This window comes from Mercenaria mercenaria, chromosome 13 (genome assembly GCF_021730395.1).
Source record: "Mercenaria mercenaria strain notata chromosome 13, MADL_Memer_1, whole genome shotgun sequence".
NCBI lineage: Eukaryota > Metazoa > Mollusca > Bivalvia > Venerida > Veneridae > Mercenaria > Mercenaria mercenaria.
Genome location: NC_069373.1, coordinates 59,498,181 through 59,518,838, shown reverse-complemented (window position 1 = coordinate 59,518,838; position 20,658 = coordinate 59,498,181). Strand labels below are relative to the sequence as shown.

At 37.9% G+C, this 20,658-nt stretch overlaps 1 protein-coding gene, 1 long non-coding RNA gene and 1 other non-coding gene across 3 annotated transcripts; 1 reads left to right on the top strand and 2 right to left on the bottom strand.

The window, feature by feature from the left end:
* Positions 1-3,935: 3,935 nt before the first annotated feature.
* Positions 3,936-16,660, bottom strand: LOC123529855 (uncharacterized). The gene is made up of 4 exons (XR_006682225.2): positions 14,855-16,660; positions 12,225-12,472; positions 9,589-9,705; positions 3,936-6,638 (listed from the first exon to the last, which is right to left on the bottom strand). It is a non-coding gene; the product is annotated as an uncharacterized LOC123529855 (long non-coding RNA).
* Positions 15,981-16,052, top strand: Trnaa-ggc (transfer RNA alanine (anticodon GGC)). Its single transcript has one exon. It is a non-coding gene; the product is annotated as a tRNA-Ala (tRNA).
* A 611-nt stretch (positions 16,661-17,271) lies between the features above and the next one.
* LOC123530291 (uncharacterized) lies at positions 17,272-19,445 on the bottom strand. Its single transcript, XM_053520930.1, has 2 exons — positions 18,405-19,445; positions 17,272-17,538 (listed from the first exon to the last, which is right to left on the bottom strand). Exons 1-2 carry the CDS (start codon positions 19,443-19,445, stop codon positions 17,272-17,274), a joined length of 1,308 nt encoding a protein of 435 aa, XP_053376905.1.
* Between the last annotated feature and the right edge of the window lie 1,213 nt (positions 19,446-20,658).

The following is a 20,658-nucleotide window of genomic DNA, read 5'->3' as shown; positions in this document are numbered from 1 at the left end:
TTTGAAGGTTCTACATGAAATGGTTCTCCAGTTATTGGTCAGAAATGAAGTGTGACAGATATTGGCCCTTTGACCTTGACCTTTGATTGAGTGATCCCAAAATTATTAAAGGTCATCTACTCCCTATGTCCAATATCATCTTATGAAGTTTCAACACTCTGGGTCAAGTGGGTCTCAAGTTAGTGATCGGAAACGGTTTTCCATGTTCAAGCCCCTGTGACCTTGACTGTTAATGGAGTGGCCCCGAAAACAATATGGTATCGCCCTATGGGGTTTGAACATGATGTATGGACAGATGGACAGAGCAAAGAGAGACAGCGCACTCAACTATTTCAATGCTAGTAAAGGTAAATAGGAGGCATAATTCAGGAAATATTAGTGCCAGAGTTATGGACCTTGTGCCATATGATATGAAGAGTGAAAGTGCATCAAAACTTTAACATGAAATTTTACATAAAAGGGTCATAATTATACTCCATATACCTATTACCGGGATACACATATAACCGGGAAATTCCGAATGACGCAAATAGCACACACATGCACAGTTAGTTCTCGTAAACTTCCATTGCGTATGTTTACTTTTGCTACCGGCAACTGTCAACAGAGTTTTCAAGACGATTATGTCATTTTTACGGGTAAGTTATTTATTTGAATAGTCCAGTCATGTAAGAAAATGTTTTTCTAACACATTCAGTACAAGTTTTATACACATTACTTTGATATTTAACACAGAAAACTGATTTTTATGCAAGTGTTTCTGCAACCAGCAAGTGCGCGTGTATGTTGATGACGTCATAGGGTATCCCCTGTCAAAATTTTTTATCTACTGAACTAAACTTCCGACCAGTATAAAATGCTTAATTGGATTTTAACTGACACTTCCATTTTCTGTATTTTTCAGTTCCCAACCATAGGCAAGCCAAAGGATGTCAAAAGAAAACGTCAATATGACCCCCAACTACTCTCCTTAGCATTCAGTGAGGTGAAAAAAGGGATGAAAATCCATAAAGCATCTGTAAAATATGGGATTCCTGACAACACTCTTTGTGACAGGTTTAGTGGACCCATGCAGCCTGCCCCTGAACCAGAGAGATTCAACATCCGGCCAGGCCCACAGCCGATTCTTTCTGATGTTGAAGAACAGCAGCTTGTGGACCATACTAAGTATATGTCATCAATAGGATATGGCTACTCTCATGCTGAATTCATGAAACTTGCAACAGACTATGCAAAAATTCTTCACAAGAAAGGCCCATCTGATCCTGAGTTTTCTCAGTCATGGTATGATAGGTTCATTACCAGACATGCAGATCTGACCCCCCTGGCAAAACCCCAGAAGCTGTCTTTAGTTCGTGCCCGGGCTACCTCAGAAGCTGTCCTGGATGCATATTTCAAGGAGCTTGACTCAGTTGTTAAACAAGAGGACCATGATGGTCCTGAATCGCTCACCTCTTCCCACATGACCCAGTTTTGAGTATGATGTCCTTTTTTCTATTATTTGACATAGTGACCTAGTTTTTGAGCTCATGTGACCCAGTTTTGAACTTTACCTAGATATTATCAAGATAAAAATTCTGACCAATTTTCATGAAGATCCATTGAAAAATATGGTCTCTAGAGAGGTCACAAGGTTTTTCTATTATTTGACCTATTGACCTAGTTTTCGAAGGTACGTGACTCTGTTTTGAACTTTATATAGATATCATCAAGGTGAACATTCTCACTAATTTTCATGAAGATCTCATGAAAAATATGGCCTCTAGAGAGGTCACAAGGTTTTTCTATTTTTATACCTACTGGCCTAGTTTTTGACCGCACGTGACCAAGTTTTGAAACTGACCTAGATATCATCAAGGTGAATATTCAGATCAATTTTCATGAAGATCCATTGAAAAATATGGCCTCTAGAGAGGTCAAAAGATTTTAATAATTTTAGACCTACTGACCTAGTTTTTGATAGCAGTTGACCCAGTTTCAAATTTGACCTACATATCATAAAGATGAACATTCAGACAAACTTTCATACAGATCCCATGAAAAGTATGGCCTCTAGAGAGGTCACAAGGTTTTTCTATTATTTGACCTACTGACCTAGTTTTTTAAGGCACATGACCCAGTTTCAAACTTGACCTAGATATCATCAAGATGAACATTCTGACCAATTTTTAGGGAGATCCATTCACAAGTATGGCCTCTAGAGAGGTCACAAGGTTTTTCTATTTTTAGACCTACTGACCTAGTTTTTGACCGCACATGACCCTGTTTCGAACTTGACCTAGATATCATCAAGATGAACATTCAGACCAATTTTCATAAAGATCCCATGAAAAATATGGCCTTTAGAGAGGTCATAAGGTCTTTCTATTATTTGACCTACTGACCTAGTTTTTTAAGGCACGTGACCCACTTTCGAACCTGACCTAGATATCATCAAGATGAACATTCTGACCAACTTTCATACAGATCCCATGAAAAATATGGCCTCTAGAGAGGTCACAAGGTTTTTCTATTATTTGACCTACTGACCTAGTTTTTGATGGCACATGACCCAGTTTCGAACTTGACCTAGATATCATCAAGATGAACATTCTGACCAATTTTCATAAAGATCTCATGAAATATATGGCCTCTAGAGTGGTCACAAGGTTTTTCTATTTTTAGCCCTACTGACCTAGTTTTTGACCGCAGGTGACCCAGTTTCGAACCTGACCTAGATATTATCAAGATGAACATTCTGACCAACTTTCATACAGATCCCATGAAAAATATGGCCTTTAGAGAGGTCACAAGGTTTTTCTATTATTTGACCTACTGACCTAGTTTTTGATGGCACGTGACCCAGTTTCGAACTTGACCTAGATATCATCAAGGTGAACATTCTGACCAATTTTCATGAAGATCTTGTGAAATATTTGGCCTCTAGAGAGGTCACAAGGTTTTTCTATTTTTAGACCTACTGACCTAGTTTTTGAAGGAACGTGACCCAGTTTCGAACCTGACCTAGATATCATCAAGATGAACATTCTGACCAATTTTCATGAAGATCTTGTGAAATATATGGCCTCTAGAGAGGTCACAAGAGTTTTCTATTATTTGACCTACTGACCTAGTTTTTGACGGCACGTGACCCACTTTCGAACTTGACCTTGATATCATCAAGATGAACATTCTGACCAATTTTCATGAAGATCTCATGAAATATATGGCCTCTAGAGAGGTCACAAGGTTTTTCTATTTTTAGCCCTACTGACCTAGTTTTTGACCGCAGGTGACCCAGTTTCGAACCTGACCTAGATATCATCAAGATGAACATTCAGACCAACTTTCATACAGATCCAATGAAAAATATGGCCTTTAGAGAGGTCACAAGGTTTTTCTAATATTTGACCTACTGACCTAGTTTTTGACGGCACATGACCCAGTTTCAAACTTGACCTAGATATCATCAAGGTGAACATTCTGACCAATTTTCATGAAGATCTTGTGAAATATATGGCCTCTAGAGAGGTCACAAGGTTTTTCTATTTTTAGACCTACTGACCTAGTTTTTGATGGAACGTGACCCAGTTTCAAACTTGACCTAGATATCATCAAGGTGAACATTCTGACCAATTTTCATGAAGATCTTGTGAAATATTTGGCCTCTAGAGAGGTCACAAGGATTTTCTATTTTTAGACCTACTGACCTAGTTTTTGATGGCATGTGACCCAGTTTCGAACTTGACCTAGATATCATCAAGATGAACATTCTGACCAACTTTCATAAAGATCCCATGAAAAATGTGACCTCTACAGTGGTCACAAGCAAAAGTTTACGGACGGACGCACGGACGGACGCACGGACGGACGGACGGACGACGGACACCACACGATCACAAAAGCTCACCTTGTCACTTTGTGACAGGTGAGCTAAAAACATGGCCTGATGGACAAACCTTAAAATATATGGAATGTTGACAAATCTGGTCTTCTCATGGAGCATAGGCCTGCTAACGTCCTTTGTGAAAAAGGTTCTGTACCGAAAGCTGTTACCAGTAGCAGGGACAAACAGTTACCATAATTGCTGCTGGGAGTGCTGTTGGCAACAGGGTGCCCCCTTACTATATCTTCCAGGGCAAAAGATGGAAATCTGACTTCCTTGATGGTGCTTGCCCTGGATCTGCAGGAACAATGTCTGACTCTGGATGGTCAAATTCTTTGATCTTTCTGGACTATTTAAAAATGCACTTCAGCAAATATGTACCCGCCAGTAATGAACCAGTGTTACTCTTGTTCGATGGACATAAATCCCATGTAAATATGACCTTGAAAGAATGGCGGGAATTAAGAAATTTAGTGTTCTTTGTTATTCCTCCACATACGTCGCACATTACTCAGCCCCTGGACGTGGGCTGTTTTGGGCCTATAAAAAGGGCATACCACAGGGAGTGCCAGGCATACATGAGGAGAACACCTGGCATGCAGATCAATAAGCTGAATATCGCTGAACTATCTGGCAAGGCATGTAACAAAGCTGTCACTCCGGCCAATCTTATTGCAGCCTTCAAGAAGTCAGGAATATATCCCATAAATAGGGACCAATTAACTCCATCACACAATCTATCAGGAAGTGGTCAATGCAGTAGACACAACTGAAGAAAACACAACTGGTACTGAAAATGAAAAAGAACTAAGTTTCCTGAATAAAAGAAAAATAACAAAGGTACTGCAAGCCCAAAAGAAAAATAAAGTTCCACCAGCTGTCCACGGTAACCTCATGTCACCAACCAAGTCTTCAAAACTGAAAAGGCCGTCTGAAAGCAGTCTTCAAATTAAACCTGAAAATGAAAACAAATCCAGCTCAAAGAAATCTGTAAAGTCCTCTAAACATGTTGAAAAAAAATCACCACTGCCTGGAACATCTGGCCTGAACCTGAAAACCACAAGTGGCATACCAGTGGACACCGACTCAGACAGTGACAGTTATGTTGAGGATGATGAAACAGACAAATGTGTTGTATGCAAAAAGAGCTCACCAGATGCATTCACATGTGCTTACACTATAGAAATAATCGAGTGGGGCAGATGTGACTCTTGCTCAGGATGGGTACACCTAAAATATTGTACACCAGTTAGAGTTTTCAGGCGTGGTGACACATTCATTTGTCCATTATGTGACAGGGAACCTTAAATGCAAGAAAATAGCTTCAAATATTAGACAGAAGTGCAAAAGAAAACTATCTGTAATTATAAAAGTTGAAAAAATGAAATGTAATAATTTACCTTATTTTGACGTTAAAGGTCAGAAGTTTTATACATTAGTATTGAATTCTGCCCTGCACTAGATTTTTCTGTCTTCTAATTGGCTAATATTCAGTTTCACGGTAATAGGTATATTGACTAAACAAAAATGGCGGCCCACATGGACTTCTTGTAGACTTGGTACCCGGTAGTTGTCAAGTATTAGAATACAATTTGAAATGTTTGCACTTAATTTAAATAAAAGTGCTGCAATGTTATGATAAAACATTATTTTATGTTATTCATGACCTTGGTATATATTGCGAGCCTGATATCAAGTAAGATTCCCGGTAATTGGTGTACCCAGTATAATAAAATATTGGTGCCAGAGATATGGTTCTTTTGTAAAATGATGTTGTAGAGAATATGGAACAATTATTTTATGTTTGAATCAAATCTCTACTATTGTAAGACAGATATAATGAAAATGCATCAAAACTAACCTAAAACTAGGTGTTTTTGTCACAAAAACCATATGTCTCCCACTTATGTATACCTTCAGCTCTGGCGGCCATTTTGTGCAGCGAAGCGGAACATGTTGGCGATATGCCCAACTATGCTTGGTACTTATCACTCCTGTGAAGTTTCATCAAAATCTGTCCAGCAGTTTGACCTGTGAAAACCAGACAAGATTTTTCTATTTTTGGCTCTGGCGGCCATTTTGTGCAGGGAAGAGGAACGGTTCGGCAATATGCAAAACTAGGCTTAATACTTATCCCTTCTGTGAAGTTTCGTTGAAATCCAGCCAGCAGTTTGACCTGTGAAAGCTGGACAAGATTTTTCTTTTTTTAGCACTGGTGGCCATCTTTTGCAGCATAGTGGAACATGCCAGATATAGGCACAACTAGGCTTGGTCCTGATCACTCCTGTGAACTTTCATCAAAATCCAGCCTGCAGTTTGACTGTGAAAGCTGGATAAGATTTTTCTCTTGCGGCAATTTTGTGCAGCGAAGCGGAAAGTGCCGAAAATGCATAACTAGGCTTGGCACTGATCACTCTTGTGTAAAGTCAAAAACTAAAAATAAAAAGTGTATAAATACTTTAACCAAGATGTGGACTCGGAAGGACACTATCGCCAGGGGCAAGTAGGATAGCTCTCCATACATTTCTTATAGTCAAGCTAAAAACAATAACTTTGACCTTTGAAAAAGTCTAATTCAGTCCCCAATGAAAGTCAATCAAGCTATCAGATCAAACAAAATAAATTACCTTAAATCTGTTACAACCTACTGTCTTTATAATGGTAAAACCTGTGCCAAACTGTTAAATCCAGGCATGCACTGCAAATTTGCTGACCCAACAATGACGGATCAGAATGACTGGAAGACTGGCTGACACATCACAATTCTACAGACCTGTAAAAGTATAAGGTACAAGTCTGGATAGTAGTCTCTGGTATGAAATACACATATATAGAAAGTACTGAGGTTTTCAGCCTCCTCCAATTGTTTGCTTGCCAATATTAAAACCTATAAAACTGTGTTCTGATTCTGAAATCAAATGTTTAAAATTTAATGAACTTTTCTGTGTGAAACCTGAACAGAGAATCAAGGGCATTATAGTGGTCCTGATTTTTAAATTGAATTACTTCCCTTGAATTGTAAAGAAAACCCAATTTTAAAAATTAATTGAATGATTCAACAGTTCTATAATTCTAAACACAGCTCAATTAATGACAAACTAGAGTTGTCACAGGAGTGACAAATTATACCCCTACAGTATGGCCTTGTCACAGAACTAAGCCAATGTCAAAGCTGAACTTGCTTGACCTTTGACCGACTGACCTCAAAATCAATAGAGGTTGTCATGTAAGTATACATGTTATAATGTTGACGCGCTAATCTTGTCGCCACGTAAACGTGACGCGGTTTATCATATTATTATGTATGACGTCCTTGACGTCACTTGTTTATATATGTACTTCCGCAGTCAAACGAAAGCAACAGAAGTACATATATAAACAAGTGACGTCAAGGACGTCATACATAATAATATGATAAACGGCGCCACGTAAACGTGACGCCAAGATTAGCGCGTCAACATGATAACATGTATACTTACATGACAGAGGTCATCTGTTGGTCATGATCAACCTCCCTATAAAAGTTTCATGATCCTTGGCCCAAGCGTTCTCAAGTTATTGTCCGGAAAAGGTTTAAATGACCTTTGACCTTTGGAACCCAAAATAATTATGGGTCATCTGCTGGTCATGACCAACCTCCCTATTAAATTTCGTGATCCTAGTCCCAAGGGTTGTGAAGTTGTTGTCCGAAAACCGTTTAAGTGTTCCAGGTCACTGTGACCTTGACCTGTGACCTGCTGACCTCAAAATCAATAGGGGTCATCTGCTAGTCATAACCAACCTCGCTATCAATTTTCATGATCCTACACCCAAACGTTCTCAAGTTATCATCAGGAAACCGTTTATCTGTTTCGTGTTATTGTGACCTTGACCTTTGACCTTCTAACCTCAAAGTCGAACATGACCTGTATTTAATCATGTTACACCAGTGTACAAAAATTTAAGATCCTAGACCAAAGCGTTCTCAAGTTATCATCTGGTAACCGTCTAACTGTTCCGAGTCACTGTGACCTTGACCTTTGACCTACAGACCTCAAAGTCGAACTTGACCTGTATTCATGATGTTACATCTGTGTACCAAAAATTATGGTTCTAGGCCCAAGTGTTCTCAAGTTATCATCCGGAAACCATTTAACTGTTCTGAGTCACTGTGACCTTGACCTTTGACCTACAGACCCCAAAGTTGAACTTGACCTGTATTTCATGATGTTACACCTGTGTACCAAAAGGCCCAAGCGTTCTCAAGTTATCATCCGGAAACCGTTCAACTGTTCAGGGTCACTGTGACCTTGACCTTTGACCTATTGACCCCAATTTCAAACTTGACCTGTATTTTCTGATGTTACATCCGTGTACCAAAACTTATTCAAATTAGTCAAGCCTTTCATGAGTCATCATCAAGAAACCACAAAAACCTACAGACCAACCGACTGACAGCCAAGCTCACTCCTATATACCCCCTACAAACTTTGTTTTGTGGGGGTATAATGATTCTAAATACAAATGATTTGTTTACCTACTATATACTTTCTATGTTTAAGTGGAATTGAAAAATGATGGTTAACTGATAAGCCTAAATCTTTGACACTGATACAAGTGGGGTCAAAAAGGTTTTTTAAGATGAAATTTTATGCAAAGTTGTTTGGAAGCAAATCCATGCATAAATTGCAAATTTGTTAACCAGAAGAAACTAGACATGTGTCCATAGGACACTGGTGCTCCCACTTCCTGTCACTATACATTGTTTCATGACTCTAGGAGAAATATTTTTAAGATGTATGAAATACAACTTTTAAGAACTTTTAGTGTATTTTTCGCTAAGTCAAACACCATCACCATTATGTCTGACTGTGTGATCTCAAACAGTGCACAAGGTGCGCAACTTCACATGCTATAATTATAACAATTCTCTGAAGTTTTATGACTCCAATTCAAATACTTTTTGAGATACATGCCACATTTATGCCCTTTATACATTATTTTAGACAACCAAGGGCCATAACTCTGGTCTGACTGGTCCTCCCCCTACAAAAAAAAAGAAAACAGGTGCACAACTTCACATGCTGAATAATATTCATATTATGTTTCATGACCCTAAGTCAAATACATTTTAAGATATGTAACACAAACCTATATGTCCTTTCTTCCATATTTTTGACTAAGTCAAGGACCATAACAGTTACTGTAGTCTAGTTGAGTTAAACCTTTTACAAAACCTAAGGCGCTGAATAATATTCCTGTCAAGATTCAAAATACTAGGTCAAACACTTTTTGAGATACATATGACACAAACTTATGCCCTTTTTACGTATACTTTTTACAATAGAAACACTGGGTGCACAACTTCACATGCTGAATCACAATCCTTGAGATTTGCACAACACAAATCTTGATGAAAGGACAGACAAGGGAAACTCTTAAGTGCTCGCCCCACCCCCTGAATTAATGGAAAAAGATTCTAAACACCATTTAAGCCTCACCATGAGAAAACCAACATAGTGGCTTTGCGACCAGCATGGATCCAGACCAGCCTGCGCATCCGGGCAGTCTGGTCAGGATCCATCTGTTCGCTTTTAAAGCCTATTGCGATTAGAGAAACCATCAGCGAACAGCATGGATCCTGACCAGACTGCGCGGATGTGCAGGCTGGTCTGGATCCATGCTGGTAGCAAAGCCACTATGTTGGTTTTCTCATGGCACGGCTCATTTAATGATCTGCTTACTTCGATGTTCTCTATGATTGCCATTCACAATGTTTCCCTAATTCACCATTTAGAAGGAAGACCTGCATCGTTTTACATCTGGAGTTCATGGTCTGTAGCCATACTTCTCACATTTCACTACAAAAGAAGAGATATTTTTCGTAATGTTTAGTAAAAATAGGCAAATTTTTGATGCGCATTTAAAACGTTATAGCAAAAATTAATGAAACTGGACAGACTGCCAGACATTCTATCAGAGAAAAGGTGTGTAAAAACTGAAAATAAATGTAATTATGTCTGACATCATATACATGTACTTAGATTTAACAAATCTAGGTTGATAAGACAATGGTAAAAGCATTCATATAGCTACTTGGAGCAGTTTGTGGAAAGAAGTCTGAAAACCAACTACATGTATTATCCAAAGGGCCTCAGAAAGCAAATGATCTTGACAATGATTTTTGATACACGCTCCTTTCTTTTAAATTTGAACCTCTTATGGTTACATGAGCACATGCATGTTTTACCAGACATTACAGACTAAATCAAGGCTACATTTTCTTGTTGATTGAAATCTGATGAAGTCCATTCAAAGTTTGTGAAAAACAGACTGAAGGTAAAGGCTTCACATTTAGTGTGGGTAGTCCAAGAAGGTTCAAGCCTGAAATGGATGGAATGGCTTATTCTTCTGGAATAAAGTTCCACTCCAGATAGTGCTAGAGAATGGGTGTGGTGTTACACAATTTATTGTCTCTAATGAATAGATTCAATCAAACCAAGCAAGCCATTATTTTTATTTTTTGCATTCATGCTTTCAAAGGATCTTTCAATAGATTTCATCAATTCATTATAGGAATTAAGTGGCTATTCATACGGTCCTGTCCGAACAGCCTCTCAGGCTATTCGTACAGCTTTCCCATATGAATGCAGGCAGTTTTGTATTATATTGTACTGAAGTAATTCAACCGATTTCTTTACTTTTCAGTTGCAAGTATTTCAGAAGTATTTATAACTCTTTCATCCCGAAAATATTAGAATATATTTATAAATAGCTCTCTACTCAAGTAGTAAAACTAATTCAACAATTTTTGAGCACAGTCCAAATTGTTCCACTCCAGTTAGTGCTAGAGAATAGGTGTGGTGTTACACAATTTATTGTCTCTAATGAACAGACTCAATCAAACCAAGCCAGCTATTATTTTTCTTTTTTGCATTTCATGCTTTCAAAGGATCTCTCAATAGATTTCATTAATTCATTATAGGAATTAAGTGGCTATTCGTACGGTCCCGTCTGATTAGCCTCTCAGGCTATTCGTACGGCTTTCCCATATGAATGCAGGCAGTTTGGTATATATTGTACTGAAGTAATTCAACCGATTTCTTTACTTTTCGGTTGCATGTATTTCAGAAGTATTTATAACTCTTTCATCCTGGAAATATTAGAATATATTTATCAATAGCTCTCTACTCAAGTAGTAAAACTAATTCAACAATTTTTGAGCACAGCCCATGTTATATAATACCTAAATTCTTCAGTCTTGAGAAAACACAAAACCGATAAAATATTTCTGATCTAAGGGCGTACAAAGTGATAATTACTATCAATAAATTATCAAATTTGCGATCTTGTTTTTCTCAGGATTAAATAATTATAAACAATTTTGTTTCCTGTTTTGGTCACTTACAATGTGTCTATTAAAACGACGAAGAACGCTGTTAAAATTTCATATTCAACAAGCCTCCAACCCGAGTGAGAGCTATTTATAAATAAAATATTTACAAAAAAACACCTAACATAATGGCTTTTCATGAGCTCAATCCATATCTTAAATACTAAAGAAAACAGTGAGTTTATTATTTTAATTCATCGGTCCAGAGAAAAGCAAGAATTTGATAAAAGCTTCCAATTTCGGTACAAAGTGGTATTCGGTATAGAATTTGTGATCTATTTTTCCAGGATTAAAGAGTTTTAAATACTTTTGAAACACTTGTTGAAGCGGTTGAAAATTATATCGGTTGAATGACTTCAGTACAATGTAATACAAAACTGCTGTACGAATAGCCGCCTGCGGGCTATTTCGCTATTCGTACAGGAGAGCTGTATGAATAATCTAAAAGGCTATTCGGACAGGAACGTACAAATGGCCACTTCCTTCATTATATACAGTGGTGTACCTTAGGTAGTATTAACAGTATAGTGCTTTTTTACACCCCCCCCCCCCCAAAAAAAAATTTTTACTTACCATCCCCAAAACCTTTACACCAGCCCCACCTATAGTATATTTCACATAAAGTGCACCTTACAATGGGTATTTGAAGCAAACAAACTTGCATCTAATCCACCATAGTTGTTACTGAACAGAAACCATTTTTCTTTGTTTTAGTAATAGTGACCTTGAGTCAAGTGTCCCCAACTTTTGTCTCAATAAAAGCTGCCTACATACCAAGTATGGTGACAAGAGGTCCATTCAAGCAGAAACATTATCTGTCTGATGCTGCCCACACTCTTACCCAAACAAAAACATACCCCTTTTTTTGTGAAAACCTGATTAATAACAACTTTTCTTGTTCAAATAAAGAGCTAAATTTTTATCTAACTGCTGTAACCTTCTGATCATTTGCTGTAAATCTATAAGATCAAGCCTGAATTGTATTACCACTTGAGCTATTTTACTTGTGTTCCTCAACAGTTTCTAACCAGTTACTACATATGGAATGCATCGTGCTTGTTCACAATGTTCTTTTAAGTTGTTAGCACTGTTTACTGTCAGTGATGCATGGTTGGTAGGGCCCGCAAAACTATTGCTGACAACAAGCACTGTTTCCTGGTTACCAAAGGGTTCTTGTGTTTTCTGTGAAGACCAGTAAATTGTCTCATTTGTATACCTAGTGCCACAACAATTCCCTTACAGAAGCAAGCCTCTGTGGCGTACATGCTGCGTATTTGCTGTGTATATGCCGCAAACACAGTAGTACGCCAGAGGAGTACATTTTACATACACCGCATGCCGCGTACATGCCGCGTTCTATTTCGACGAGTACACAGCATGTACGCAGGAGGTCACTAGTACACTTCAAGTACGCAGCACAGACTCTGAAAATTTAAGGAGTACACTGCATGTACGCAGGAGGGACTTGTACAAGAAAATAGTACACTGCATGTACACCGCAGATACTTTGAAATTTGTGCAGTACACTTCATATATACGCGGGAAAGACTTGTACAATTTCTTTTGGCATTTATACTTAGTCTTTTTTTTATAAGTTAAAGTCTGAAGTAAACTTCATATACGCGGGAGGGACTTGTTCATTTTTCTTTTGGTGTTTATACTTTGAATTTTTTTAGGTAAAAGTCTGAAGTACACTTCATGCAGGAAGGATTTGTACATTTGTTTTTGTTTTTTTTTGGAAGTAAGAACTTGATTTCCGAGTAACTTTTATCTTAACCCTTATCCTGCTGAACAGGAGTGATTCTGCCTTTGCGACCAGTGCAGACCAAGATCACCCTCCACAGCCGTGCAGTCTGATCATGATCTGCACTGTTCGCCATTAAGTCAGTAACTTTTTGGTATGCACCCAATTTTAACAGTTAATGGTATTGTCCAAATTGAAAGATGGCGAGTTCATTATAGAAATTTAGCAGGGTAAGGGTTAATAGCATAGAATAGTTCAGATTACCGGTATTCTGAGCAATGAAAATTTGCCAAACTATATTCTTTTTCATTCTGAATTAATCCTGGAGCTTTCTAACTTGGATAATTGAAAAGCCTTATTTGAACTTCGTTGCATTACATTATGTAATACATGAAAAATTACCAAGATAATGCCTCAACAGCGCCCGAATGAGAAGAATTAATAGCTCTTGCTGTTATTTGAATACTCTTAGGCAAAACACCATTCTATCATGTTTTATAAAGGCTTTAATGCTCATTATGTTAACTCATTAAGGCATCACCAAATTAAAAAGTTGTTCATTGGATCTGCCGCTCGTAAATTTCCAGAACGTTTTTGGCTAATTGCGCTCGCCCCATTGAAAAAAATCAATCCAAAATTTTTTGGTGCGCTACTTTTTACGGACATTAAAGTGTATAAATGCTTATATAATTCCAGTCCTAGATTGTTCTCAGATGGATTTTAATCAAAATAAATACATACTATGCACACATCGCCTATAATAAATCATAACACTTATATTTAGTTGCATTAAAGTTGTTTCACCTTGATGCAGTTACGCCATTTTCTTCAAATGTTTACCAAATTACATGCTACAAAAATTGATTTATTTCATTGAAAAGTGGATGTAGAAAAGCATACTAATTTATTTGATAACATCAATCTACATTATTTTGGTAAGGGTAAATACTTATTGATGCATGTCACTTATCTTTTTTCTGTTTTTTTCTGTCCAAATGATCAGCATTTGTATACGAAAGTTGGTGGGGTAAGGAATTTACATTATCACAGCAGTTTCGCCACAAGAGTACACAGCATGTATGCAGCAGGAGAACACAGCATGTACACTGCAGGACTCGGGCCAGGAGTACACAGCATGTATGCCGCAGGAGTACACAGCATGTACGCCACAGGGGTAGTACACCGCAGGCTCATTTGCATGTGAAAAGTGTATGTGCCGCGTACATGCTGCGTACTATTTCCCGCATACTAAATTCCTCCAGCGTACATCCTGTGTACTATGTAGTCCACAGCATGTACGCAGCAAGTAGTACGCGGCAGAGCTCATATGCATGTCAAAAGTGTACTACAAACGTACTATCGGTGTATGTGCGGTGTATATCCTGCGTACTATTTAAAGCCCTTGATTTCAGTACACATCATGTACGCATCATATACACTGTATGTACACAGCAAGAGTACGCAGCAGGCCTTTTTCTTCTGTAAGGGTTCCCTTGAAAAGAAAAATATCACCTGAAACAATTACAACTAAACTGCCTAATTTAGTTTGGTTTTTTAAGAGGAAAAAAATGCAACAAAGTATGCAATGAAAACTGTAAAGGACAATTACAACACAATTAATTTTTCGTCATTCAAGATTATGACAATACTGACTTTAATTTCAAAGATTTCAGAACTACATTGTACATCACTCCAACATTATAGTACAGTCAGTCACAACTAAATTTTGTTTTAACGTCACATAGCTGTATTTAAAACGTAAATCTTTACGAGTCAACTGCCAAACATGTTAATTTAACGCTAAGTTAATTAATGTAAGCAAACCATGTAGAAACAAATTTAAGAAATACTAAAAAACGAAACAACGACATACTAGTCCAGTAGGATATATAGGAGTATATGGGCCGAGGACTATCCTCCAGAGGTCATGAGTGTCTGGCCAAGATCTATGCTTTATACTGTCCTGCTCATCATCCCTGTAACATTTCTAGTGGCTCTTTCACTTCTCATCTCACTCTTTGCAGTGAGTTCTTCCACATGTATGACTGCAGAGGCTCTATGCAGAACCATTACACTGCTGACATACAATTGCAATTAATATGCATATTACTTGAATGTATTCATTACAGATTGAACAGTATTTTATCATGACAATTTCATAGCCAATGACAGGCAATAGTCCCCATTCGAATTCTAAAAATACAATCTCAAATATATATTAAAATAGGGATTTGCCTGACATCACCCACCTTAGGTCTGTAACTTAACAGTGCATATATTACATGTAATAAAATTTGTCACCTTAGAGCGTAGTGGCTAATTGCTGATAAAATTTATGTCAATACAGTTAGCCACTTATTGCATAAAATGACAATTTTCAATCCAGTGACACTGTTTTAGAGATATTTCTACTCATAGTGAAAATATGTAGCAAAAAGTACAACATATGTCACTTACATAAAAGTTAGTATCATATATTAAGGTAACAAGAGAGCCATCATGTTTAAGTGGCCCCAATTTGAACACATTTGGGAGGGGACCTTATAATGATGCTACAGACAAAATTTAATTGCTAGATTTTTGAAATAGTCTTTTTTATCGATTATAGCTGGTCTTATCACAATGATACCATCATATATTTCTAAATAAGAGTTTTCTTATGGAAACCTGTAACTTTCTGTAAGTAGCGTGTGTTTTTAATAGACGGTATGGAACCCAATTTTGGCAGGTGTACGTCATTTGTATTGTTTATGTTAACGTCATTTCCGTGATTCAATATAACGTTACTTATCTTATGTATTTGTTAGCCATAAGAATTGCAGAATATGTAATCTAAGACTTGTGCATGTGACTTGATAAAGGCCCTGGGCCGAAATTTTGTCGCAAAGAATGATAAGCTATGAAAACAATCCCTATGAATATTTATTAAAAATAGCTAGAACATGAACAGTCAAAGTACATGTGATATGTAGTGATTGGAGGCTTCTGGTTAACCAGGAGCCCGATTAGCTCAGTTGGTAGAGCACCTGACTGGCAAGCAGGGGTCGTAGGTTCGAGTCCTACACTGGGTAGATGATTTTCTCCCCAAAATACAACATCTTGGCGACGAGGTAAATTGGAAAGTGTGGGCTACAGTGACCACTTTACTTTATGTAGAGCATGTGGTTTGCAGGATACTCTTTTGGAAACTGAACAGTTGATGCCCTGCTCTGCAATTCCGCTGTAAAGGAAGGATACGTGGCCAGTTACATAGAGCATGTGGTATTTGCAGAGGCTATATTTTGTTGGAAGCTGAACAGTTGATGCCTTGCTCTATTATTCCATGATAAGGTTTTTTTTAAAAGCCTTCAAAATTAAAGTGAGGAAGAAGGTAGTGATTTGAGGCTTCTGGTTAACCAGGAGCTTGGTTAGCTCAGTTGGTAGAGCACCTTATTTGCCTACTTGTTGTAGGTTCGAGTCCTACACTGGGTAGATAATTTTCTCACCAAAATACAACAGATATATTACAGGCAAAACGTGTTGTTCAAAAAAGAATAACCTGTTTTCAAAGTTTGTTCTACTTAACACTAACAGTTTGGTATATTCGATATACCAAGGCCCATGTGGCGTAAAAAAACTAAAACAAAACTTCTCCCAAGGGGAGGTTTCAAAATGCTTTTTACAAGAACCTTAATAAAGTCAGGAGCGCAGGGATCCGTCATGTGCTATGAAAGAGATTTAAATGTTTTTTTTAAAAAGAAATTTAAGAACTTTATATATATATATATATATATATATATATATATATATATATATATAGAGAGAGAGAGAGAGAGAGCGAGAGAGAGAGAGAGAGAGAGAGAGAGAGAGAGAGAGTATGAGAAAAAATATATGTTCAAACAGTGTCAAAAGTTTAATTATAAACCCGAGCGCTTTCGGCTTTTTAAAAACGCCTTTTTCAAGGGTAGCATAAATCAAAACAACACAGCAGCGGCGTAAATACCGCCTGTATAGTTCGATATATAAATGCTCAATGAACATATCGATCAACAGAATGAGTGATAAATAAAAATAACGGTTTTATAAAAATAGAGCGTTTTTGATTGGTTCCCTGTATTTTTGCTGAGGATTTCGTTCATTGATTTTGTGTTTAACGCCGTTTTCAACAGAGAAGGTAGCGGAAAAAGAAAATCTATGTTGTGGTCGATGTTAATTATAAACTATGTCCGATTGCCTGAAGTGATTTAATATGAACTACTAGTATCTGTGTTTTTAATCTTAGTGGGGAAAATAATGCTTCAGCAGGCTAATCTAGTCTCCCTTATTGATGCCTATAGGTTGTAAGGTGTTGAGACGGCGGATCCAGTAGGTTTCTCTTTCCTTTCTTTGCTTATCCGTCCATCTGTCATTGAATTCAATGCAACAAAGTAGGATATCCGCAAAGGTGTGACCCTCCATGTTAAAATGTTCAGCTACCGGCGACCGATTGAATTTGCGTGTTTTCCAGTCAGATCTGTGGAGATTCATTCGCTTTGCTAGCGTCTGTTTTGTTTCCCCGACAGCATGCCCATTCACGCTCTGCAGTACGTGAATCACGCACAAAATATCAAATGCACGCATAAAAATCACTTGTTGGGGGTACATGCACGCAGAGATTCGGAACTCCTGTTCAGCTGGCAAATCGCTGTTTATTTCATCATGCACTTGCCAATTGTTTGGTACAGTCTTAAACGCAGATCCGGTCCAGGGACGTGATAATTTCGTTTCCATCACCGAATTCTCGGCGTAATTGTCAGCCGCATAGAGGGGTTTCGTAAGTGTTTTAGTCAGACGTCACATGGGTCGTGTGCAAAAAAGTATGGATTTAAAAGGCATTTTAGCTTTTATAAACTCAACAAAAGGTCAACAGTATTTTATTTTTTGGATATTTAACTGCAATTTTGATACACATTGCATATCTGTAATAGTTTGGGCATTTATTATTGATTGGCAATTTTTATCAGTCTTCAGTTGACTGTATGTTATTTCGGACAAATCATGTTCCGTCCACAAAATCGGGAATACATGAACCGTGCTGAAAACTTATTTATATTTAGTATAATATTGGGAGGGGTCCTATGATTCAAAATTTCCTATCTTAACTTTGGAAAAACATTTTAAATTTTCTAAAATTATCTCATCTGTTATACCCCACCCACGAGAGTTCTGCATGAAAAAAAAACATGTATATACAAATTTCAGTAGTTAAATAGAAAAATTTCAGATCTACCATGTAGTGTACCCCCAGATTTTGAAGTGTACCCCTATTTTGCAAAAGCAGGGGGTACATGTACCCTTAACTTTAAAAATGAGTGGGCATGCTGCCCGACATATTTTTTGTTGCACATCCTGCATGTCATAAGGTATATGGCATTTTCTGTTTTGCAATTAGCCACTCCTTTAACTGCAGATTTGCTTCCATTGGAGGAAAGGAATGTACTGGTGCTTGGCATGGTAGTGCATGTTTGGCATCTTGGGGCACCACAAGGACCTGACTGGCCTGAACTGGTTGTGTCTGTAGCCGACTTGACTTTGGCCCGAACTAGAATGTCTCGCAGGCTTTTAGGCCTTCTGTATGCGATGAGGGGTTTCTCAGGGAACATACGACTGAGCCGCTGTGATGACTCAATTGTAGGCCAGTGTCTGTCTACAGTTGCATGTATGTTTGGCAGATTTGGATGGAACGTGACCACAAAAGGTGTGCGTTTGCTTGATTCAGTTGTTTTGTGTTTGTATTGTAGCAGTTCTTCCCTTGAGAATGCAAGTGCTTTTTCGGTAGCAGCGAGAACGCAGTCTGAGGAATAGCCTCTTTTTAGGAGGTGTTCTGATAGCTCCTCTGTTCTTTCTTGATACGTTTCTGTGTCTGAGCATATATGGCGGATTCGCAGTGCCTGACTATAGGGAATGTTTTGGCAACAGTGTTTAGGATGACAGCTTGTGGTGAGAAGATACTGGTGGGTGTCGCTAGGTTTTGAATACAGGTCAACAACAATTTTGTTATCTTTAAGCTTTGATACTGTGTCAAGAAACACGTGTCTTTCATTTGAAACCTCACTGGTGAACTTTATAGATGGGTGAAAGCTGTTTGCATGGTCAAGGAATGTTTGAAGAGATTCCCGGCCATGAGTCCATTGCATATCCACATCGTCTATAAAGCGTAACCATAGATGCGGCTTCAATGTGACCGTCGAGAGTAATTGCCTCTCAAGACGGCCCATGAATATGTTTGCGTATGAAGGTGCCATTTTTGTTCCCATCGCTGTACCTTGAATTTGAAGGTAATGCTTGTCATTGAACACAAAATTGTTGCATTTAAGAACCAGCGTGAGCAATTCCACTAGCATTTCAGTAGGAGGGATCTTAACACTTCTGTTGTTCCATACTTCTTTACATGCAGCAATACCGTCCTCATGCGGTATGTTTGTGTACAATGACGTGACATCCATTGAGACCAGTAAAGTGTCGCAAATAGTCAGTGGTGTCTTGCACGTAGGACGGTATTTATAAAATAAACAAGAGCTGTCGGAGGACAGCAACGCTCAACGACTATTCAACAGCCTTGTCGATTGAATGAATACGAGTCGAAAAAGGGGCATAATTTAGTAAACAAGAGCTGTCCGTAAGACAGCCAAGCTCGACTATTCGAAATATTGTTCCAGAAGCAGGAACATGTAACCCAACAAGGTTAAATTTCAAAAGAGTTTTAAGTTCAAAAGGGGACATAATTTGACCAAAATGAAGGTCAGAGTTATGGGACTTGCTGCTATCAACTAGCTTTATAACCCCGAAGGCACATGTGAAGTTTCAATTCAATATCTGCATTAGTTTTGGAGATAGTAATTTGCGTGTAAAACTTTAACCAGAATTTTATAAGTCCAAAAGGGGGCATAATTTGCCCAAAATACATGTCAGAGTTATGGGGCTTGACCCAGTGAGGTTGGTAATTGGTCTAGAAAAAGAAAAAATAAGTTTCAAATCTATATCCCTTTTAGTAACAACTGTATGTACTTGCAGGCAAAACTTTAACCAGGATTTTCTATGTCCAAAAGGGGGCATAATTTGCCCAAAATACATGTCAGAGTTATGGGACTTGACCCAGTGAGGTTGGTAATTGATCTAGAAAAAGAAAAAATATCAAGTTTTAAGAGTTTTAAGTTCAAAAGGGGGCATAATTTGGTCAAAATGAAGGTCAGAGTTATGGGACTTGCTGCTATCAACTAGTTTTATAACCCCAAAGACACATGTGAAGTTTCAATTCAATATCTGCATTAGTTTTGGAGATAGTAACTTGCAGGTAAAACTTTAACCAGAATTTTCTAAGTCCAAAAGGGGGCATAATTTGCTCAAAAAACATGTCAGAGTTATGGGACTTGACCCAGTGAGGTTGGTAATTGATCTAGTAAAAGAAAAATAAGTTTCAAATCTATATGCCTTCTAGTATTAGCTGTATGTACTTGCACGCAAAACTTGAACCAGGATTTTCTAAGTCCAAAAGAGGGCATAATTTGGCCAAAATGAAGGTCAGAGTTATGGGACTTGCTGCTATCAACTAGTTTTATAACCCCGAAGACACATGTGAAGTTTCAATTCAATATCTGCATTAGTTTTGGAGATAGTAACTTGCATGTAAAACTTTAACCAGAATTTTCTTAGTCCAAA